Source organism: Colias philodice, chromosome 19, assembly GCF_061535455.1.
Source record: "Colias philodice isolate Cphi_HAF_F1 chromosome 19, ilColPhil1 Martin Lab GWU primary, whole genome shotgun sequence".
NCBI lineage: Eukaryota > Metazoa > Arthropoda > Insecta > Lepidoptera > Pieridae > Colias > Colias philodice.
Genome location: NC_143104.1, coordinates 1,580,057 through 1,605,687, shown reverse-complemented (window position 1 = coordinate 1,605,687; position 25,631 = coordinate 1,580,057). Strand labels below are relative to the sequence as shown.

Below are 25,631 nucleotides of genomic sequence, written 5' to 3'. Positions count from 1 at the left end.
GTCCACTAAACCAGCTAGTTCATGGAATGTCTTAGACACAAATAAATTATGGTTAATGATTCCAACTTTATCAGTTGGAAGCATCTACGTCGACAACGATGCCGACGCCAACTTCAACGTCAACAACGATGCCGACGCCAACTTCAACGTCGACGCCGACTTCAACATCGACGACGACGCCGACTTCAACATCAACCATGATGCCGACAACGAATTCAACATCGACGCCAACGCCGACTTCAACATCAACCATGATGCCGACAACGAATTCAACATCGACGACGACGCCGACTTCAACATCAACCATGATGCAGACAACGAATTCAAGATCGATGACGACGCCGACTTCAACATCAACCACGATGCCGACGCAGACCCTATCAAAAGATCCTCCTAAAAGAGAGGGCAAATTTTTAAATTGCTCTAATTTAATTCATTAAGAGATAATTATAGTCTTGTAAGCTGCGAGCAAAAAATATAACCATAAAAGACAGTATAATTTCGGTGGACAATGCCGTTTTCGACTTAGTTGCTAATCACGTCAAGCTTCTTAGAACTATCTTTGTTGGTAACAATCAGACTATACGCATAGATGCGGAAAAAATTAACTTGATTTCTAACCGATTCTTTGGCGACGAATCATACTTCCAAGCTCTGGGAGTTACTATTTTATCATCCGAGAACTACTATGGGGGTGATAAGTCAAAATATGAAATGCTGGGACTATACGTGGAGGAAAAATTAGACATGTTTATCGGAAATGGTCAGCATCTTAAGTTGGAACCAGTCGATATACTGTGGGATCGCGATTTCGGAAATCTTGCAAGCGTATCGCGGCAAGGTTGCATCTTTTCGGGAAAGAATCAATATCACAGCGTTAAAGCACCTTTCATCTGCAACATTGATAATCAATTAAAAGTTGAAAACTTGAAACTCGAGCAATCCGGAACGCAATGCTAATGAATTACAAAATTACATGTTTAGTATTAATTGTGTTTATTAAACGCTTCCAAAATATTTATTGTTTCTAACGATCACTATCGATTAGTTAATTTTTTTTAAATATTTTAATGTATGTCCTTAGTGTAAAGGCAGTATGTAGTATGCAGTATGTAAAATTTATATCATGCTGAAAAATGAAATAATAATCGGAAATTATGGGCTTGAAGGCGTTTGAACTTCAAGACATCGCATAAGTTTTAGTATGGACAATTTTTATATTGAGCCATATCAAAAATTATACATGGACATATTAGGCCATATTTAGACACATCAAGCCATGTTAGAAAAATTTTCTACGGGATATTAAATAACAATTGTGAAATATTTCTGAATATTATTTTAACACTATCTTTTTTTAATTCATTTTACTGATTATTATTGTTTTGAAATGAGATATTAAAGTATGCTTAATTTAATTTATTAGATTTTTTGTTTTTCCAGTTATTGAAAAGCAACCGCTTGAAACGACAATTCCGGCGTTGACTTCAATGTCAAAGATGCTACCAATTTTTCCTCCTAATGGAATGAACATTTTACACCCTCATTTGACTTATGAAAATACAATCAAAAGCGAACGGATAACTGTGGATCTGGAAATCTCTAGTAAGCTGCAAGCAAAAAGTATAATAATTGAAGACAGTATAATTTCGATAGACCAAAAAACTCTCTACTTAATTGCCAATCACGTTAAGCTTCTTAGATTCTTGTTTGTTGGAGTCAGCAACACAATACGCATAATGCTGAAAAATGAAATAATAATCGGAAATTATTGAGCCATATCAAAAATTATATATGGACATATCAAACTATAATGAGACACATCAAGCCAAGTTAGAAAATTTTATTACGGAATATTAAATAACAATTGTGAAATAATTCTGATTATTATTTTAACACTGCTTTTTTTAAATTTATTCTACTGATTATTATTGTTTTGAAATGAGATATGCATAATTTAATTTATTGAATTTTTTGTTTTTCCAGAGACTGGAATGCCACCGGTTCAAAAGGAGTTGTCGACGACGATCCCGACGCCAACTTCAACGTCGACAACGATGCCGACGCCAACTTCAACGTCAACAACGATGCCGACGCCAACTTCAACGTCGACGCCGACTTCAACATCGACGACGACGCCGACTTCAACATCAACCATGATGCCGACAACGAATTCAACATCGACGCCGACGCCAACTTCAACATCAACCATGATGCCGACAACGAATTCAACATCGACGACGACGCCGACTTCAACATCAACCATGATGCAGACAACGAATTCAAGATCGATGACGACGCCGACTTCAACATCAACCACGATGCCGACGCAGACCCTATCAAATGATCCTCCTAAAAGAGAGGGCAAATTTTTAAATTGCTCTAATTTAATTCATAAAGAGATAATTATTGAGCAACAGAATATTTCGAAACTGGAAGAGTCTTGTAAGCTGCGAGCAAAAAATATAACCATAAAAGACAGTATAATTTCGGTGGACAATGCAGTTTTCGACTTAGTTGCGAATCACGTCAAGCTTCTTAGAACTATCTTTGTTGGTAACAATCAGACTATACGCATAGATGCGGAAAAAATTAACTTGATTTCTAACCGATTCTTTGGCGACGAATCATACTTCCAAGCTCTGGGAGTTAATATTTTATCATCCGAGAACTACTATGGGGGTGATAAGTCAAAATATGAAATGCTGGGACTATACGTGGAGGAAAAATTAGACATGTTTATCGGAAATGGTCAGCATCTTAAGTTGGAACCAGTCGATATACTGTGGGATCGCGATTTCGGAAATCTTGCAAGCGTATCGCGGCAAGGTTGCATCTTTTCGGGAAAGAATCAATATCACAGCGTTAAAGCACCTTTCATCTGCAACATTGATAATCAATTAAAAGTTGAAAACTTGAAACTCGAGCAATCCGGAACGCAATGCTAATGAATTACAAAATTACATGTTTAGTATTAATTGTGTTTATTAAACGCTTCCAAAATATTTATTGTTTCTAACGATCACTATCGATTAGTTAATTTTTTTTAAATATTTTAATGTATGTCCTTAGTGTAAAGGCAGTATGTAGTATGCAGTATGTAAAATTTATATCATGCTGAAAAATGAAATAATAATCGGAAATTATGGGCTTGAAGGCGTTTGAACTTCAAGACATCGCATAAGTTTTAGTATGGACAATTTTTATATTGAGCCATATCAAAAATTATACATGGACATATTAGGCCATAATTAGACACATCAAGCCATGTTAGAAAATTTTTCTACGGGATATTAAATAACAATTGTGAAATATTTCTGAATATTATTTTAACACTATCTTTTTTTAATTCATTTTACTGATTATTATTGTTTTGAAATGAGATATTAAAGTATGCTTAATTTAATTTATTAGATTTTTTGTTTTTCCAGTTATTGAAAAGCAACCGCTTGAAACGACAATTCCGGCGTTGACTTCAATGTCAAAGATGCTACCAATTTTTCCTCCTAATGGAATGAACATTTTACACCCTCATTTGACTTATGAAAATACAATCAAAAGCGAACGGATAACTGTGGATCTGGAAATCTCTAGTAAGCTGCAAGCAAAAAGCATAATAATTGAAGACAGTATAATTTCGATAGACCAAAAAACTCTCTACTTAATTGCCAATCACGTTAAGCTTCTTAGATTCTTGTTTGTTGGAGTCAGCTACACAATACGCATAATGCTGAAAAATGAAATAATAATCGGAAATTATTGAGCCATATCAAAAATTATATATGGACATATCAAACTATAATGAGACACATCAAGCCAAGTTAGAAAATTTTATTACGGAATATTAAATAACAATTGTGAAATAATTCTGATTATTATTTTAACACTGCTTTTTTTAAATTTATTCTACTGATTATTATTGTTTTGAAATGAGATATGCATAATTTAATTTATTGATTTTTTTGTTTTTCCAGAGACTGGAATGCCACCGGTTCAAAAGGAGTTGTCGACGACGATCCCGACGCCAACTTCAACGTCGACAACGATGCCGACGCCAACTTCAACGTCAACAACGATGCCGACGCCAACTTCAACGTCGACGCCGACTTCAACATCGACGACGACGCCGACTTCAACATCAACCATGATGCCGACAACGAATTCAACATCGACGCCGACGCCGACTTCAACATCAACCATGATGCCGACAACGAATTCAACTTCGACGACGACGCCGACTTCAACATCAACCATGATGCAGACAACGAATTCAAGATCGATGACGACGCCGACTTCAACATCAACCACGATGCCGACGCAGACCCTATCAAATGATCCTCCTAAAAGAGAGGGCAAATTTTTAAATTGCTCTAATTTAATTCATAAAGAGATAATTATTGAGCAACAGAATATTTCGAAACTGGAAGAGTCTTGTAAGCTGCGAGCAAAAAATATAACCATAAAAGACAATATAATTTCGGTGGACAATGCAGTTTTCGACTTAGTTGCGAATCACGTCAAGCTTCTTAGAACTATCTTTGTTGGTAACAATCAGACTATACGCATAGATGCGGAAAAAATTAACTTGATTTCTAACCGATTCTTTGGCGACGAATCATACTTCCAAGCTCTGGGAGTTACTATTTTATCATCCGAGAACTACTATGGGGGTGATAAGTCAAAATATGAAATGCTGGGACTATACGTGGAGGAAAAATTAGACATGTTTATCGGAAATGGTCAGCATCTTAAGTTGGAACCAGTCGATATACTGTGGGATCGTGATTTCGGAAATCTTGCAAGCGTATCGCGGCAAGGTTGCATCTTTTCGGGAAAGAATCAATATCACAGCGTTAAAGCACCTTTCATCTGCAACATTGATAATCAATTAAAAGTTGAAAACTTGAAACTCGAGCAATCCGGAACGCAATGCTAATGAATTACAAAATTACATGTTTAGTATTAATTGTGTTTATTAAACGCTTCCAAAATATTTATTGTTTCTAACGATCACTATCGATTAGTTAATTTTTTTTAAATATTTTAATGTATGTCCTTAGTGTAAAGGCAGTATGTAGTATGCAGTATGTAAAATTTATATCATGCTGAAAAATGAAATAATAATCGGAAATTATGGGCTTGAAGGCGTTTGAACTTCAAGACATCGCATAAGTTTTAGTATGGACAATTTTTATATTGAGCCATATCAAAAATTATACATGGACATATTAGGCCATAATTAGACACATCAAGCCATGTTAGAAAATTTTTCTACGGGATATTAAATAACAATTGTGAAATATTTCTGAATATTATTTTAACACTATCTTTTTTTAATTCATTTTACTGATTATTATTGTTTTGAAATGAGATATTAAAGTATGCTTAATTTAATTTATTAGATTTTTTGTTTTTCCAGTTATTGAAAAGCAACCGCTTGAAACGACAATTCCGGCGTTGACTTCAATGTCAAAGATGCTACCAATTTTTCCTCCTAATGGAATGAACATTTTACACCCTCATTTGACTTATGAAAATACAATCAAAAGCGAACGGATAACTGTGGATCTGGAAATCTCTAGTAAGCTGCAAGCAAAAAGCATAATAATTGAAGACAGTATAATTTCGATAGACCAAAAAACTCTCTACTTAATTGCCAATCACGTTAAGCTTCTTAGATTCTTGTTTGTTGGAGTCAGCTACACAATACGCATAATGCTGAAAAATGAAATAATAATCGGAAATTATTGAGCCATATCAAAAATTATATATGGACATATCAAACTATAATGAGACACATCAAGCCAAGTTAGAAAATTTTATTACGGAATATTAAATAACAATTGTGAAATAATTCTGATTATTATTTTAACACTGCTTTTTTTAAATTTATTCTACTGATTATTATTGTTTTGAAATGAGATATGCATAATTTAATTTATTGAATTTTTTGTTTTTCCAGAGACTGGAATGCCACCGGTTCAAAAGGAGTTGTCGACGACGATCCCGACGCCAACTTCAACGTCGACAACGATGCCGACGCCAACTTCAACGTCAACAACGATGCCGACGCCAACTTCAACGTCGACGCCGACTTCAACATCGACGACGACGCCGACTTCAACATCAACCATGATGCCGACAACGAATTCAACATCGACGCCGACGCCGACTTCAACATCAACCATGATGCCGACAACGAATTCAACATCGACGACGACGCCGACTTCAACATCAACCATGATGCAGACAACGAATTCAAGATCGATGACGACGCCGACTTCAACATCAACCACGATGCCGACGCAGACCCTATCAAATGATCCTCCTAAAAGAGAGGGCAAATTTTTAAATTGCTCTAATTTAATTCATAAAGAGATAATTATTGAGCAACAGAATATTTCGAAGCTGGAAGAGTCTTGTAAGCTGCGAGCAAAAAATATAACCATAAAAGACAGTATAATTTCGGTGGACAATGCAGTTTTCGACTTAGTTGCGAATCACGTCAAGCTTCTTAGAACTATCTTTGTTGGTAACAATCAGACTATACGCATAGATGCGGAAAAAATTAACTTGATTTCTAACCGATTCTTTGGCGACGAATCATACTTCCAAGCTCTGGGAGTTACTATTTTATCATCCGAGAACTACTATGGGGGTGATAAGTCAAAATATGAAATGCTGGGACTATACGTGGAGGAAAAATTAGACATGTTTATCGGAAATGGTCAGCATCTTAAGTTGGAACCAGTCGATATACTGTGGGATCGTGATTTCGGAAATCTTGCAAGCGTATCGCGGCAAGGTTGCATCTTTTCGGGAAAGAATCAATATCACAGCGTTAAAGCACCTTTCATCTGCAACATTGATAATCAATTAAAAGTTGAAAACTTGAAACTCGAGCAATCCGGAACGCAATGCTAATGAATTACAAAATTACATGTTTAGTATTAATTGTGTTTATTAAACGCTTCCAAAATATTTATTGTTTCTAACGATCACTATCGATTAGTTAATTTTTTTTAAATATTTTAATGTATGTCCTTAGTGTAAAGGCAGTATGTAGTATGCAGTATGTAAAATTTATATCATGCTGAAAAATGAAATAATAATCGGAAATTATGGGCTTGAAGGCGTTTGAACTTCAAGACATCGCATAAGTTTTAGTATGGACAATTTTTATATTGAGCCATATCAAAAATTATACATGGACATATTAGGCCATAATTAGACACATCAAGCCATGTTAGAAAATTTTTCTACGGGATATTAAATAACAATTGTGAAATATTTCTGAATATTATTTTAACACTATCTTTTTTTAATTCATTTTACCGATTATTATTGTTTTGAAATGAGATATTAAAGTATGCTTAATTTAATTTATTAGATTTTTTGTTTTTCCAGTTATTGAAAAGCAACCGCTTGAAACGACAATACCGGCGTTGACTTCAATGTCAAAGATGCTACCAATTTTTCCTCCTAATGGAATGAACATTTTACACCCTCATTCGACTTATGAAAATACAATCAAAAGCGAACGGATAACTGTGGATCTGGAAATCTCTAGTAAGCTGCAAGCAAAAAGTATAATAATTGAAGACAGTATAATTTCGATAGACCAAAAAACTCTCTACTTAATTGCCAATCACGTTAAGCTTCTTAGATTCTTGTTTGTTGGAGTCAGCAACACAATACGCATAATGCTGAAAAATGAAATAATAATCGGAAATTATTGAGCCATATCAAAAATTATATATGGACATATCAAACTATAATGAGACACATCAAGCCAAGTTAGAAAATTTTATTACGGAATATTAAATAACAATTGTGAAATAATTCTGATTATTATTTTAACACTGCTTTTTTTAAATTTATTCTACTGATTATTATTGTTTTGAAATGAGATATGCATAATTTAATTTATTGAATTTTTTGTTTTTCCAGAGACTGGAATGCCACCGGTTCAAAAGGAGTTGTCGACGACGATCCCGACGCCAACTTCAACGTCGACAACGATGCCGACGCCAACTTCAACGTCAACAACGATGCCGACGCCAACTTCAACGTCGACGCCGACTTCAACATCGACGACGACGCCGACTTCAACATCAACCATGATGCCGAAAACGAATTCAACATCGACGCCGACGCCGACTTCAACATCAACCATGATGCCGACAACGAATTCAACATCGACGACGACGCCGACTTCAACATCAACCATGATGCAGACAACGAATTCAAGATCGATGACGACGCCGACTTCAACATCAACCACGATGCCGACGCAGACCCTATCAAATGATCCTCCTAAAAGAGAGGGCAAATTTTTAAATTGCTCTAATTTAATTCATAAAGAGATAATTATTGAGCAACAGAATATTTCGAAGCTGGAAGAGTCTTGTAAGCTGCGAGCAAAAAATATAACCATAAAAGACAGTATAATTTCGGTGGACAATGCAGTTTTCGACTTAGTTGCGAATCACGTCAAGCTTCTTAGAACTATCTTTGTTGGTAACAATCAGACTATACGCATAGATGCGGAAAAAATTAACTTGATTTCTAACCGATTCTTTGGCGACGAATCATACTTCCAAGCTCTGGGAGTTACTATTTTATCATCCGAGAACTACTATGGGGGTGATAAGTCAAAATATGAAATGCTGGGACTATACGTGGAGGAAAAATTAGACATGTTTATCGGAAATGGTCAGCATCTTAAGTTGGAACCAGTCGATATACTGTGGGATCGCGATTTCGGAAATCTTGCAAGCGTATCGCGGCAAGGTTGCATCTTTTCGGGAAAGAATCAATATCACAGCGTTAAAGCACCTTTCATCTGCAACATTGATAATCAATTAAAAGTTGAAAACTTGAAACTCGAGCAATCCGGAACGCAATGCTAATGAATTACAAAATTACATGTTTAGTATTAATTGTGTTTATTAAACGCTTCCAAAATATTTATTGTTTCTAACGATCACTATCGATTAGTTAATTTTTTTTAAATATTTTAATGTATGTCCTTAGTGTAAAGGCAGTATGTAGTATGCAGTATGTAAAATTTATATCATGCTGAAAAATGAAATAATAATCGGAAATTATGGGCTTGAAGGCGTTTGAACTTCAAGACATCGCATAAGTTTTAGTATGGACAATTTTTATATTGAGCCATATCAAAAATTATACATGGACATATTAGGCCATATTTAGACACATCAAGCCATGTTAGAAAATTTTTCTACGGGATATTAAATAACAATTGTGAAATATTTCTGAATATTATTTTAACACTATCTTTTTTTAATTCATTTTACTGATTATTATTGTTTTGAAATGAGATATTAAAGTATGCTTAATTTAATTTATTAGATTTTTTGTTTTTCCAGTTATTGAAAAGCAACCGCTTGAAACGACAATTCCGGCGTTGACTTCAATGTCAAAGATGCTACCAATTTTTCCTTCTAATGGAATGAACATTTTACACCCTCATTTGACTTATGAAAATACAATCAAAAGCGAACGGATAACTGTGGATCTGGAAATCTCTAGTAAGCTGCAAGCAAAAAGTATAATAATTGAAGACAGTATAATTTCGATAGACCAAAAAACTCTCTACTTAATTGCCAATCACGTTAAGCTTCTTAGATTCTTGTTTGTTGGAGTCAGCAACACAATACGCATAATGCTGAAAAATGAAATAATAATCGGAAATTATTGAGCCATATCAAAAATTATATATGGACATATCAAACTATAATGAGACACATCAAGCCAAGTTAGAAAATTTTATTACGGAATATTAAATAACAATTGTGAAATAATTCTGATTATTATTTTAACACTGCTTTTTTTAAATTTATTCTACTGATTATTATTGTTTTGAAATGAGATATGCATAATTTAATTTATTGAATTTTTTGTTTTTCCAGAGACTGGAATGCCACCGGTTCAAAAGGAGTTGTCGACGACGATCCCGACGCCAACTTCAACGTCGACAACGATGCCGACGCCAACTTCAACGTCAACAACGATGCCGACGCCAACTTCAACGTCGACGCCGACTTCAACATCGACGACGACGCCGACTTCAACATCAACCATGATGCCGACAACGAATTCAACATCGACGCCGACGCCGACTTCAACATCAACCATGATGCCGACAACGAATTCAACATCGACGACGACGTCTTCAACATCAACCATGATGCAGACAACGAATTCAAGATCGATGACGACGCCGACTTCAACATCAACCACGATGCCGACGCAGACCCTATCAAATGATCCTCCTAAAAGAGAGGGCAAATTTTTAAATTGCTCTAATTTAATTCATAAAGAGATAATTATTGAGCAACAGAATATTTCGAAACTGGAAGAGTCTTGTAAGCTGCGAGCAAAAAATATAACCATAAAAGACAATATAATTTCGGTGGACAATGCAGTTTTCGACTTAGTTGCGAATCACGTCAAGCTTCTTAGAACTATCTTTGTTGGTAACAATCAGACTATACGCATAGATGCGGAAAAAATTAACTTGATTTCTAACCGATTCTTTGGCGACGAATCATACTTCCAAGCTCTGGGAGTTACTATTTTATCATCCGAGAACTACTATGGGGGTGATAAGTCAAAATATGAAATGCTGGGACTATACGTGGAGGAAAAATTAGACATGTTTATCGGAAATGGTCAGCATCTTAAGTTGGAACCAGTCGATATACTGTGGGATCGCGATTTCGGAAATCTTGCAAGCGTATCGCGGCAAGGTTGCATCTTTTCGGGAAAGAATCAATATCACAGCGTTAAAGCACCTTTCATCTGCAACATTGATAATCAATTAAAAGTTGAAAACTTGAAACTCGAGCAATCCGGAACGCAATGCTAATGAATTACAAAATTACATGTTTAGTATTAATTGTGTTTATTAAACGCTTCCAAAATATTTATTGTTTCTAACGATCACTATCGATTAGTTAATTTTTTTTAAATATTTTAATGTATGTCCTGAGTGTAAAGGCAGTATGTAGTATGCAGTATGTAAAATTTATATCATGCTGAAAAATGAAATAATAATCGGAAATTATGGGCTTGAAGGCGTTTGAACTTCAAGACATCGCATAAGTTTTAGTATGGACAATTTTTATATTGAGCCATATCAAAAATTATACATGGACATATTAGGCCATATTTAGACACATCAAGCCATGTTAGAAAATTTTTCTACGGGATATTAAATAACAATTGTGAAATATTTCTGAATATTATTTTAACACTATCTTTTTTTAATTCATTTTACTGATTATTATTGTTTTGAAATGAGATATTAAAGTATGCTTAATTTAATTTATTAGATTTTTTGTTTTTCCAGTTATTGAAAAGCAACCGCTTGAAACGACAATTCCGGCGTTGACTTCAATGTCAAAGATGCTACCAATTTTTCCTCCTAATGGAATGAACATTTTACACCCTCATTTGACTTATGAAAATACAATCAAAAGCGAACGGATAACTGTGGATCTGGAAATCTCTAGTAAGCTGCAAGCAAAAAGTATAATAATTGAAGACAGTATAATTTCGATAGACCAAAAAACTCTCTACTTAATTGCTAATCACGTTAAGCTTCTTAGATTCTTGTTTGTTGGAGTCAGCAACACAATACGCATAATGCTGAAAAATGAAATAATAATCGGAAATTATTGAGCCATATCAAAAATTATATATGGACATATCAAACTATAATGAGACACATCAAGCCAAGTTAGAAAATTTTATTACGGAATATTAAATAACAATTGTGAAATAATTCTGATTATTATTTTAACACTGCTTTTTTAAATTTATTCTACTGATTATTATTGTTTTGAAATGAGATATGCATAATTTAATTTATTGAATTTTTTGTTTTTCCAGAGACTGGAATGCCACCGGTTCAAAAGGAGTTGTCGACGACGATCCCGACGCCAACTTCAACGTCGACAACGATGCCGACGCCAACTTCAACGTCAACAACGATGCCGACGCCAACTTCAACGTCGACGCCGACTTCAACATCGACGACGACGCCGACTTCAACATCAACCATGATGCCGACAACGAATTCAACATCGACGCCGACGCCGACTTCAACATCAACCATGATGCCGACAACGAATTCAACATCGACGACGACGTCTTCAACATCAACCATGATGCAGACAACGAATTCAAGATCGATGACGACGCCGACTTCAACATCAACCACGATGCCGACGCAGACCCTATCAAATGATCCTCCTAAAAGAGAGGGCAAATTTTTAAATTGCTCTAATTTAATTCATAAAGAGATAATTATTGAGCAACAGAATATTTCGAAACTGGAAGAGTCTTGTAAGCTGCGAGCAAAAAATATAACCATAAAAGACAATATAATTTCGGTGGACAATGCAGTTTTCGACTTAGTTGCGAATCACGTCAAGCTTCTTAGAACTATCTTTGTTGGTAACAATCAGACTATACGCATAGATGCGGAAAAAATTAACTTGATTTCTAACCGATTCTTTGGCGACGAATCATACTTCCAAGCTCTGGGAGTTACTATTTTATCATCCGAGAACTACTATGGGGGTGATAAGTCAAAATATGAAATGCTGGGACTATACGTGGAGGAAAAATTAGACATGTTTATCGGAAATGGTCAGCATCTTAAGTTGGAACCAGTCGATATACTGTGGGATCGCGATTTCGGAAATCTTGCAAGCGTATCGCGGCAAGGTTGCATCTTTTCGGGAAAGAATCAATATCACAGCGTTAAAGCACCTTTCATCTGCAACATTGATAATCAATTAAAAGTTGAAAACTTGAAACTCGAGCAATCCGGAACGCAATGCTAATGAATTACAAAATTACATGTTTAGTATTAATTGTGTTTATTAAACGCTTCCAAAATATTTATTGTTTCTAACGATCACTATCGATTAGTTAATTTTTTTTAAATATTTTAATGTATGTCCTTAGTGTAAAGGCAGTATGTAGTATGCAGTATGTAAAATTTATATCATGCTGAAAAATGAAATAATAATCGGAAATTATGGGCTTGAAGGCGTTTGAACTTCAAGACATCGCATAAGTTTTAGTATGGACAATTTTTATATTGAGCCATATCAAAAATTATACATGGACATATTAGGCCATAATTAGACACATCAAGCCATGTTAGAAAATTTTTCTACGGGATATTAAATAACAATTGTGAAATATTTCTGAATATTATTTTAACACTATCTTTTTTTAATTCATTTTACTGATTATTATTGTTTTGAAATGAGATATTAAAGTATGCTTAATTTAATTTATTAAATTTTTTGTTTTTCCAGTTATTGAAAAGCAACCGCTTGAAACGACAATTCCGGCGTTGACTTCAATGTCAAAGATGCTACCAATTTTTCCTCCTAATGGAATGAACATTTTACACCCTCATTTGACTTATGAAAATACAATCAAAAGCGAACGGATAACTGTGGATCTGGAAATCTCTAGTAAGCTGCAAGCAAAAAGTATAATAATTGAAGACAGTATAATTTCGATAGACCAAAAAACTCTCTACTTAATTGCCAATCACGTTAAGCTTCTTAGATTCTTGTTTGTTGGAGTCAGCAACACAATACGCATAATGCTGAAAAATGAAATAATAATCGGAAATTATTGAGCCATATCAAAAATTATATATGGACATATCAAACTATAATGAGACACATCAAGCCAAGTTAGAAAATTTTATTACGGAATATTAAATAACAATTGTGAAATAATTCTGATTATTATTTTAACACTGCTTTTTTTAAATTTATTCTACTGATTATTATTGTTTTGAAATGAGATATGCATAATTTAATTTATTGAATTTTTTGTTTTTCCAGAGACTGGAATGCCACCGGTTCAAAAGGAGTTGTCGACGACGATCCCGACGCCAACTTCAACGTCGACAACGATGCCGACGCCAACTTCAACGTCAACAACGATGCCGACGCCAACTTCAACGTCGACGCCGACTTCAACATCGACGACGACGCCGACTTCAACATCAACCATGATGCCGACAACGAATTCAACATCGACGCCGACGCCGACTTCAACATCAACCATGATGCCGACAACGAATTCAACATCGACGACGACGCCGACTTCAACATCAACCATGATGCAGACAACGAATTCAAGATCGATGACGACGCCGACTTCAACATCAACCACGATGCCGACGCAGACCCTATCAAATGATCCTCCTAAAAGAGAGGGCAAATTTTTAAATTGCTCTAATTTAATTCATAAAGAGATAATTATTGAGCAACAGAATATTTCGAAACTGGAAGAGTCTTGTAAGCTGCGAGCAAAAAATATAACCATAAAAGACAGTATAATTTCGGTGGACAATGCAGTTTTCGACTTAGTTGCGAATCACGTCAAGCTTCTTAGAACTATCTTTGTTGGTAACAATCAGACTATACGCATAGATGCGGAAAAAATTAACTTGATTTCTAACCGATTCTTTGGCGACGAATCATACTTCCAAGCTCTGGGAGTTACTATTTTATCATCCGAGAACTACTATGGGGGTGATAAGTCAAAATATGAAATGCTGGGACTATACGTGGAGGAAAAATTAGACATGTTTATCGGAAATGGTCAGCATCTTAAGTTGGAACCAGTCGATATACTGTGGGATCGCGATTTCGGAAATCTTGCAAGCGTATCGCGGCAAGGTTGCATCTTTTCGGGAAAGAATCAATATCACAGCGTTAAAGCACCTTTCATCTGCAACATTGATAATCAATTAAAAGTTGAAAACTTGAAACTCGAGCAATCCGGAACGCAATGCTAATGAATTACAAAATTACATGTTTACACTAATGATATTTTCAAGTTTAGAGGAAATGAGTATGATGTTTTGTAAGACTCTCTGTAAGCAGTTGTAATGATAGCTAACTATCATGTAATTTTGTTTTAGACAATAAAAAATAGCATTCAGTAATTTTGGTTTTTCCTCCATACCTTCCAATATTATTTAAATACCTACCGAAAGCTCTTAATTCGGAAGACTGGTCACATACAACATGAAACAATTCCTATGGGATGTTTTGGTCTTTTTTGCTCCTGCCTAAAATTAATATCATTATTGACGTTATTATTCAAATAAATGTGATGTAATAATGAGATTTGGTAAAATAAATAATTAAAGCCCATCAAAATATATTATGAAATTAATTTTTGTATCAAATTTTTGATAAACTGATTTGATACGTTATGTACTTCATAGAGTCATTGTCACATAAGATAGCAGCTCAGCAGACGGGAACTTAAAGGTGCACGAATATCACCAAAAGTAAGCAGCTTTGAGCGAGATAAGTAGTTGGATGGGTGACCGCTGTTATAGCCCACATCATTTTTACATATATTTATTTTAAAATATGAACTAAAATTAAATATACACCTATCTATTAAGTTAGATTCCATAACCTTCCTGGTATGAATGACTTTGAGACAACTTTAGTAGGAGCAGAGCCCTATTCAGGAGAAAATTTAAAGTTGTCAAAAATTTTTGCTTGGTTAGGGATGATAAGGCTATATATTATTCAAGTTGTCAAAAATCCACTGAGCTATTTTCAGGCTCAATTGGTGAAATTCGTTTTCCAACAAATGAGGATGCTTTGGGATTAACTGATAAGTGCTTAATAGCAAAAAGTACTGTTAGGATTAAAAATATAAATTGGGATGCAATTGTCACAAACAATCAAATAAACATAAAGAAAGCTATACAAGGTCAAAGGCTTCCTAGTCTACATGGTTCTGCAATGATAGATAGTTTTCCAGATGGTACTGTTATAATGAAAAATACAGTTGCAGAAACATATGAAATTCAAGTATCCATTAAGAACCTGGAAATAAGTATAAGAAAAGAAAAAAGTACTTGCTCTGGTGAGGAACTATCAATTAAAGGTTGTTATGCATGTATGGGTGGTGCAACCATGAAAATAAAATTAAGTGCTAGCAAGGAAGACACCCTAGCAGTGATTTCCTGCACAGGACTAAACCCAATACCCATCTCAATAAACAAAACAATGACTTTATACACTCAGGGTATCTTTCTACAGACTCCAATATCTGGCACAGATTGCATTGTAAAGTGTAGTGGTGGAACATTAAAAGTTCCAGCACTAGTCGATTTGAAATAACAAGTCATGTTGGATGTTAGTGATGAAGACAAAGCTTTTGTGTCCACTAAACCAGCTAGTTCATGGAATGTCTTAGACACAAATAAATTATGGTTAATGATTCCAACTTTATCAGTTGGAAGCATCTACGTCGACAACGATGCCGACGCCAACTTCAACCGCCTAGGCCGCCTCTTCGAGTCCCATACAATTAAAATAACATTGAGTAAATTAAGGCGGCGAATAGGGACCGTATTTAACTTCGATGTAAGTCAGACGTCTGTCCTTTAACTCTGTAAACATTTTCTAATAAATACTCACTTTAAATTAACCGCCCCGTGATTCCTAACTTATAACAACTTAATAAACAGTTAGTATCCTATCCTATAAATTACCGATACTACATATATAAGTATATACAATTATAGATAATTGCATATAATTGTATATGATTATATATAACTTAGATATAATCATATGTAATTGTATATAACTCTATAGAATAGTACAAAAGTTACAAACATTATTATATACAATTATATGAAATTATATTTAATTATATATGGAATTTGCTGGTTTACTTTTTTGTCTCCATTCTTATGGCGATGAGATGTCTCGTTTCTTGTTTTATTTTTTATGTGATGCTTTGCTGTTGAAAATAAACTACCATAATAATAGCCGCTTACTTACGGAGTGATCCACTTAACCTGCTGGATTACAAATAAGTTGCTACATGTATTTTTGTCTACCACACATAGTAAATTGTACAATTTTCAAGCCAAGGACTAATTTCGAAAATTGACAAGGAAGGACGGGAAGCAGAAGAAGCTGGTACCAGAATTCGCTCACCAGGCAAGGAAAGAAAACGAAAAAGTGGATTTATTCATGTCGATGATTTTGACATGGGAGTTATAAGGCGTAAAGTCCACGAATTTCATTCTGCCAAGAAGGAGGTGCCTACTATCAAAAAGCTTCTAGAATTTTTAAGAGAAATAAATTACACAGGTCAACGATAAACTCTTCGAAAGCTGCTCAACAAATTGGGGTTTCTTTTTCAAAAAACTCAGTCTAATAGTAAAGTTCTGATGGAGCGTAATGAAATATCAGCTTTGAGAGCAAGATACTTGCAAGAAGTAGATAAAAATAACAAGTCTCCCAACCCTCGCCCTTTCATTTATTTAGATGAGACCTATATTCACTCTGGAAGGTCACAAAGGACATCACGCGCCAGCTGCAGGTATTTGTTAACCGCTGTCTCCGCCGAATCATCGGAATTTACTGGCCAGAAACTATCTCCAACGACGACCTTTGGAAATGCTGCGATGAGACACCGATCGCCCATCAGATTAAACGCCGTAAGTGGGGCTGGATTGGCCACACGCTACGTAGAGACCCGGAACACATACCAAAGCAAGCTTTGGATTGGAACCCCCAGGGAAAACGGAAACGTGGCCGTCCAAAGCTCACTTGGCGTCGTACTGTTATCGCAGAGGCCAAGTCAATCGGAAGATGCTGGAGCGAGATAAAACGAGCTGCCCAAAATCGACACGCATGGCGGAGTACTGTTGACGCCCTTTGCCCCAGCTAGGGGCCTTAGGATATTAAGTAAGTAAGTATATTCACTCTTCACATACATCTGGCAAATGTTGGCAAGGGGAGGGCGTAGATGGAGTATTAGAACCTGTATCCGAAGGGCAAAGATATATCATAGTTCAAGCTGGCGGGGATACGGGATTTGTTAATAATGCACTTTTAGTATTTAAGTCAAATACAAAAAGTGGAGACTATCATGACGACATGAACAACACTAATTTTAAAAAGTGGATTATTGAAAAACTAATGCCTAATCTACAAGCGCCATCCATTATCGTAATGGATAATGCTCCTTATCACCGTATTTGCGTGAATAAAGTCCTTACAGAAAATAACATTGAGTGTGGAGAGGATTTGACTAAACCTCGGCTAGAAATAATTAAAAGAAATAAGCCTCAGCCTGCATATGAAATCGAAAATATTTTGGAATGAAATGGACATAGGTGCTTGTATTTACCACCCTATCACTGTCACCTCAATCCGATTGAATTAATATGTAGCACAATGAAATGTGGTTAATGTAAATATCGATCATAAAAATGATGAGATCCCCCGCCTAGTCAAAGAAGCATTCGAAGCTATTTCAGTTCATAAGTGGAGACAACACTGTAAACATTTTTGTAGATAAGAAACGGAGTTTTTGAAACTTGACGCATATTTAGATGAACCTTTTATAAAAAAAATTTAGGCTCAATAAAAAGACGTTCGCAAAATTGTGTAATGATTCAAGCCGTCATGCTGGATTGAGAGGTGCCCCTGAAATTCCTGTAGAAATAAAGGTAAGAAATTTTAATCTATAGAAAGAAGACTTAGGTATTTACTGCATGTTGTTGCACTTGAGTTAACACTCAACTTTAAAGCGTATTCTTCTTTTGCTTAAAAAAACAAATCAAACCTAAAAGTTACTGACCCATGTAGGTATATGTATATATAATTTAAGTATCATTATATTTTTCAGGTGCTATGTGCTCTTAGCTTTTTAGCTACTGGGTCATACCAAAAAATTGTGGGTGTGGGTCAGTATTTGACCCAGCGTACGACAAGTCGCTGCATTAGGGAAGTTGTGAACGCACTTAATCACAGTTGGATGGTTAGCAGGTGGATAATGTTTCCACAAACACCAAATGAGAGGTCTTTAATCAAAGAGAAGTATGTAAATTTTATTTTATAAATAAGTTGAATGCCTGTTTAAAAATTAAAACATATTTTTATAGAATTCAAAAGATAAGTTTAATGATTTTGTTTTCTATTAATATATACAGAACTTATCTCATAGAGTATATCATAAGAGTTAAAACACTGTATTTATTTTCCGATAATGCAGCAGAGCAAAATAAGAACTCGACTTTGGTTCAATATATGATTACTCTTACAAAGTGTTCATCTATTGAGATGATTGTTCATCGATTTCCTGAACCAGGACACAGCTTCCTACCCTGTGATCGGTGTTTCGGTGTAATAGAAAAGTTTAACAGAAAAAAGGATTATGTTTTCACTACATCAGAATATGCCGAATGTATCCAGCAAGCATCTAAGAACTTTAAAGTAGTGAATGTTGAGCAAAGTATGATTCTTACCTTTAGCCAACATTTTGAAAAAGATTTCAAAAAAGTTGTGACAAACACAGAGAGCGTTCGTTTTAAAATTTCGCAATATCGAATTTTTCAATACAGTAAAGACCATGCGCAAAATATAGCAGTGAGTGTTACAACAGGAACGCCTGTATTCGATTATTTTCCCATAATGAGGAATGCTCAAACCGAACTGTCCGTTCAGCCTCAGAAACAGTGTTATGATCAAGCATTGCCATTGAAAAAGGCTAAATACAAAGATGTGATGCAGCTGGTAAAGAACTACGTTCCACCAAATAAGCTTTATTTCTACAGGTCCCTCAAAAGTGAAGCTGTTGGACCGGCTGATGAAATTTCCAGCGAAGACGACGACGATCAAGTGGAAATCGACCTTTAAATTGACTACTTTTCTTAAAAGTCATTCATTTTTTATTTTCTTTTGATTGTTTTATCTTTCCATTGCTGATTTCAAATTCTAGAATTAATATATATATATATATATTATATTATATTTTGAGTTTTATTACAGATCCCAACTTTAAAAAAAATGTAATAACTCTAAAACTTAGTTATTTATTCTGAAAATCATGGTAAAATATTGGAATATGTGTATAATATAATATTTAGTAATATAGTTCTTATACATATCTTTAACAGTTAATTTATAAAAAACATTCGACTTAAAATTGCATGTTAGTTTACATTAGGACATTTATAACCTGCATTATTTCACCGATAACCCCAATGTATATTGTCATTAACATGACCATTTGACTAACATGTAAGTGTACATTTTAGTGTACATTAGTACATTTTCTAATCAACAGAAGATAAATTATTTTCTATTCGTGAACTTTTATAACCTGTATCATTACAGCAGCTATATTAGTGCAGCAACGGTGTTATTTGACATCAGTTGTTTTTTGTTCGTCACGTCACGTAGCAAATCAATGATGTTAACTCAATTAACATCATTGATTCGCTACGTGATTTTTTGTGTTTCAAAGATAAGTCAAAGCAGGGAGACATCACGAAATTTGTCACAAGAAAACAACGATTGTGTGGAGATTACGGATACTACATCGATATATGAAATTTTAGGTTATGAATTAAAATGAATCATGAACGTAGTCGATTGCTGTTTGAGGAAGAAGGTGGAGATTCTAATTACGATGATGAATTTGATAGCGAATTTGAAGTTCACCCCAATAAGAAAGATCAGGCGGCTGGAAGTCATTTTACAGCCAGAAGAGTATAGAAAAATATTCTCTGATCATGCCACTGTTCATCACCTCGCCTCGGACATACCCGTATTAGACTGGAAGGATACATACAAAGAAACCCTTAAACCAACGCAAACCTGGCATTTCCAAATAAGCAAATGTAAGCGTGTTATTCTCACAAGAAAACACAATACAATAACAGTGAGGGGGTGAAATATTTTATAAAAATGATTCAATATCAATACTGTAGTAGCAGCTTTAAATAATTACCAATCGTCGGGTACTCTACAAGTTGCTAATGGCACGATATATTTTATTGAAACCATGAACAACCTCTTTGATTTATTGAATTCAAGTAACATTGGCTCACCAAAACCCTACAATAAACCATATAGGGGTACGACACTGCAAGAAGAGTTGCTAGACAAAGCAATACTTATTCAATAGTATGAGAGTTAAAAATAAAACTAGCGGCTGAGATGTCACTAAAATAATAAAATTTATAAACGCTTTCATAATAACAATTAATTCAATTCGGCAGTTTTATAACGATTTCAGAGCTGAGGGATACGATTACATTTTAACACGCAGAATTAATAATGATTGTATAGAAAATTTCTTTGGTGTCATGAGGCAAGCTGGTGGAAATTGTAGGGAACGTACAAGCATTCAATTCACCAGGACTTTCAGCAACTTTTTATATCAGATTCTTAAAATGTCAGACGCTGCGAACTGTAACGAAGATTTCTACAGCATCCTTACGCAATAGAGTTTATGAAAGATACAGCTCCATCACAAGTTTCTGTGCAGAACCCACCTCAAACATCCAATACCTCAGAAAACCATACAAAGGATTACGATATTCCGGAACAAACGAAAACGAAGCAAATGACAAAAATTTGTACATCCGCCTGAGAGCTTACGACATTAGCCGTGATCGCTTTGGTGGATTACAAGTCCCTCCGGATGATTTTGTTGAATACATTCATAGATTGGAAACAAATTTGCTGTCAATCTTTTCTTTTTCTAAATCTAACATTGGACTCAAATTATTTGAACCTTTGAGTTCAATAGAATATAATTCAAAACCATGTCAATGTACCTGCTGTTATACCTGCTGTTCTTGTACCGGCTGGAGCGGTACCTACGCCCAATTTACTAGGGCATGCTTCTTCACTGCTTAATGGAGCGATACCGCCCGGATGGCAAGCCCACATTAATGATAATTTCAACATGGCTGGAATGTTCACTGCTGTTATTGGCGCTAATGATCCTTCTTCGACGAAATTCATCTCCCATTCACCGGGAGGTATGCGTACCACTGCGATAGATAATTATATCAAACACAACTGCTGCTTAGAGTAGCCTACCTACTAAGTAGAAGAGGTTAAATAGCAAAAGTCCTCGCTATTTAATTCAAACTGGTTACCCCATATTTTGTTGCCCATATATGGGCAATGCTGCCTGTTATAAATAAATAAAAAATAAAAAAAATAACCTAACCAATGACAATCACTTAGTATGGCCTCGTCCCATCTCGGCACAAATCAAACATACGTACAAAAAAGAACAGCTCAGGTTTTTTCATACTACTATCCAAAAAAACTATCTAATGCGGACGAAATCGCGGGAAAACACTATTTGTCTGTATAAGTCTGAAATATTTTTGTTCTTTTATAGGTTCACTTGATCTCTTGCTCTTCAATGTGTCGATGTAATTTTTTATTTTTTGATTAATAAAAAATTAATTCAAAACTGATTGAAATGTACGTTTTATTTATTAAATCAGAACAACGACTCAATTTGTTATTATTTTAAGGGAGCGTTGTGGTTTAACCTTGGATTTTGAGCATTACTGGGAATTATTTTATCAATACGCAGAAATATTGTTGTTTCCTAGAATTTCCGATAAGAGGGATACCACAAAGCGAAAAACAGGATGTGGATTTTATCTAACTTTTTGTCGGGATTGAAATTACGTATTCTTATCAGCAAAATACCAATGGGTAACTTACTTATAAATTATAATAACTTATTCCACAACGGATTTCAACGAGGTCGGTAATGAGTACTCAAATGAAGAAAATAATGAAGACGAAACGGGAAAAGTCGCAAAAGTTGATTCAAATATTGAAGAATTATTTGGGCAAAAGCTACTCCCACTCAGCAGGTAGAGTATGTTTATTAACTCGTCTTGAAAGTCAAAACGAAAACTGTTATATTATGCAAATGAGAGAACCTGTAAGGAAAATCAAAAAGATTGAAATTGACTGCAGTGTTCAGCACAGTATTGACAACACAAAGAAATTATCTGTTGAAGCGATGCAGAATGAATTTAATGAAAATATTTTGAAAAATTCATTAATAAAATTAGTCAACATTAATGAAGTAATTCTCGAGAGTCTCACAAATTTGAATAGTCAGTATTGTGAGTTTTTCGAACTTGCTGGACAACAACTCAAATTAATAAACTCTCAGCTGCAGCCATTTTTACTTAGTACAGCCCGAACTAATACAAATGAAGGCAACAAAATACATCCTCCTTAAGTTTCCTTCAGAAAACCAACAAATGTCGAGCATTTTTTCTTCGTCTTCTGGTTCTGAATCGAATGTTCAGTACCCAATAAATAAGGAAAAAATTCTACCATTGGACAGTGATGACGGAAAGCGCGGACAGCTATCAACATCTGCATGTGAAGGTGAAACAACTTTGAATGTACCACTAATTAAAAAAGTGATATAAAATTTGTAAATAAAAAACTAGAACAGGGTGCATTTGGATGCGTGAAATTGGCCAATTGAATGTCCATTAGCTGTAAAAGAGTACACGAAAAGGATGTGCGGTGTGGATCGCTTCGACCAAATCAAAAGCACCTATTCCGTTGGCAGGAGGAATAAAAAATGTTTTAATTGAATATATTTTATGTTTGCCTGCTACAAATGCTCCAGTAGAAAGAGTATTTTCTATTATAAATAAATTGTGGACATCTGAGAAAACCCAGTTACAAATTTTAGTGCTAAGGGCAATGTTGATAATTAAGATGAATATAAAAAAACATACCTACCAGGAGTTTCATTCTTACTTGAAATCATCACTAGCTATATTAAAACAAATTTGTTCTTCTGATAAATATAACCATAAATAAATATTTTGGGTACCTTTCTTAATCATAACTCTCTCTTAAGCCAACTAATATTTTCTGAATAAATAACTTTAAAAAAGTGTTGTTTGTTTCATTGACTACTTTTGATTTGACATAGATAAACCAATGTGCCGTTTGAGTCAAAAAATAAATGGCCACGTTACGCATTACATGCAACTGGACCCGGCTTAAATTGTTTTGTGGAAAGCCACACGTTTTTAAAGTGTACACTTGTTATTACCAACACATACGGACCCAAAAAGAATTCAACGGACAATTCAACGGAAGAAGAATTCAACGGAAATAACTACCATGACTTGTTGAGAACCGTACGAATTCCTTGATTTATTCACAGAATATACTACCTGTATTGAAAATACATTTATACAGGAATTGATGTCCAATTAATTAAAATATTATGGCTAAGTTGATAACACAATACATTTGAAAAACGAATACGAATAACACTTACGTTTTGAAGGGAAACCAGAGTAATACGAATAACACAAAAATGAAAAATCTGAGACACCTTAGGAGACACCTAACGCCACGTCCAGTGCCAGTCCACCATTGGGCATTGACAAATGACAATCTCATCTCATCTTAAATTATAAACAGACGTTCGAACTGGTGCGACCGGACCACCGTACTCGTGCGGTGCGATCGACTCGCCACACGAGTCACGACCGCACCGCACCTAGGGTTGCCAGTATTTGATTTAAGGGTTAACAGCATTAAAAATACGAGTTTTAGTTATTTTTTACGGGAGATAATTAAAACAGCAATGTTAAATAGAGAAAATTTATTTTTGGCATTTATATTTGCTGTTGGAAGAAACAGCTTTTAATAGCTCTTCATTTTCTAAAGCGAATGTATAAAAATCTTTGCACGATAATTTAAAATTACAATTAATTTGCAGCTTCGCCTTTACAGTTTCAATATTCAATCGGTTTCGGCTATCCGTCCAGGCATTGCCGCACAAAGAAAATATTCTTTGTTTAAAAATTACGATTAAATTTACGATTTTTAAAAAAACATTTAAAATATTGGAATTTTCGCGGCCGACTGAGCTAAATAAATTCGTATAAAAAATAGATACACTAGCGACTAGATAATTTATTACGTTGCTAATATATGAAGTGATTAAAGGCGCAAATTATCCCTTTTTGAAATTTTCGATATTGTCGATAGAGGCGAAAGTATTGTAATTTTTACTGATTTTCGTTTTTATTTTTTTATATTATATGCAGGCGTTAGTAGAAGCTCTATTTAGTACCAAAAGAAACCTTGAACTGAGTTCTACATGTGACAAAAATACCACATTCTAGCCACGAAGTTATTACGAGATATAGATTTTCAAAGAATGTCAGGGTTGTCCCTAGTAAATAAAATTATATATATCATACTATCTATTACCAAGTTTTTGTTTATGTTTTAGTCGTTAGTTATAGTCGATATTTCAATATATTATTATATGTAGGTAAAAGGTTAATTTATTACAATCTTTATATGTAATAAATTAACTGAACAAAAAAAATATCTTAGATTTATAAGACAATTCAATAATATCAAATTAATACAAATTAATCTCCTTTTTTTGTGAATATTTCGAGCATTGATCATAGTAATCTCATTAAAAGTCAAACCGAATTCTTTGAAAATCTATTTCTCGTAATAAATTCGTGGTTAGAATTTTGTATTTTTTTCACATGTAGACCTCAGTTCAAGGCTTCTTTTGGTACAAGTACAAGTACAAGTTACAACCATTGAAAAGAAGAAAAAACGAAGAGAAAAGAATGGGCAAAATTATATTTAAAAGACAGGGATTCATTCAGACATATGCAGTCATATCATAAATCTTTGTAGAGTTCTAAAATTTATATTATTAATCTTTTTTCAGTA

At 34.5% G+C, this 25,631-nt stretch overlaps 4 protein-coding genes across 8 annotated transcripts in view; 3 read left to right on the top strand and 1 right to left on the bottom strand.

Moving 5' to 3' along the window:
- The window catches only part of LOC149479752 (uncharacterized), a 29,871-nt gene extending 5,510 nt beyond the window's left edge, over positions 1 to 24,361 (bottom strand). The window contains exons 1-2 of one of the 5 annotated variants that reach the window (XM_089707672.1): positions 24,237 to 24,361; positions 24,172 to 24,197 (exon numbers count right to left, since the gene is read on the bottom strand). In XM_089707672.1, the coding sequence (XP_089563798.1) occupies positions 24,172 to 24,197; positions 24,237 to 24,326 (116 nt within the window). In that variant the 5' untranslated portion in view covers positions 24,327 to 24,361. Of the gene's footprint in view, positions 1 to 15,064; positions 16,694 to 24,171 lie in introns of those variants that run through there. The other 4 variants (XM_089707668.1, XM_089707670.1, XM_089707669.1 and 1 more) reach the window with 4 other exon arrangements.
- On the top strand, positions 1,491 to 6,981 carry LOC149479755 (uncharacterized). The gene is made up of 4 exons (XM_089707665.1): positions 1,491 to 1,605; positions 3,432 to 3,593; positions 5,420 to 5,581; positions 5,963 to 6,981. The coding sequence occupies exons 1-4, from the start codon at positions 1,491 to 1,493 to the stop codon at positions 6,922 to 6,924; spliced, it is 1,401 nt and encodes a 466-aa protein (XP_089563791.1). The 3' UTR covers positions 6,925 to 6,981.
- On the top strand, positions 7,446 to 8,969 carry LOC149479754 (uncharacterized). The gene is made up of 2 exons (XM_089707674.1): positions 7,446 to 7,569; positions 7,951 to 8,969. The coding sequence occupies exons 1-2, from the start codon at positions 7,455 to 7,457 to the stop codon at positions 8,910 to 8,912; spliced, it is 1,077 nt and encodes a 358-aa protein (XP_089563800.1). The 5' UTR covers positions 7,446 to 7,454; the 3' UTR covers positions 8,913 to 8,969.
- On the top strand, positions 9,120 to 15,071 carry LOC149479753 (uncharacterized). Its single transcript, XM_089707666.1, has 4 exons — positions 9,120 to 9,557; positions 11,381 to 11,542; positions 13,365 to 13,526; positions 13,908 to 15,071. The coding sequence occupies exons 1-4, from the start codon at positions 9,443 to 9,445 to the stop codon at positions 14,867 to 14,869; spliced, it is 1,401 nt and encodes a 466-aa protein (XP_089563792.1). The 5' UTR covers positions 9,120 to 9,442; the 3' UTR covers positions 14,870 to 15,071.
- Positions 24,362 to 25,631: the final 1,270 nt, after the last annotated feature.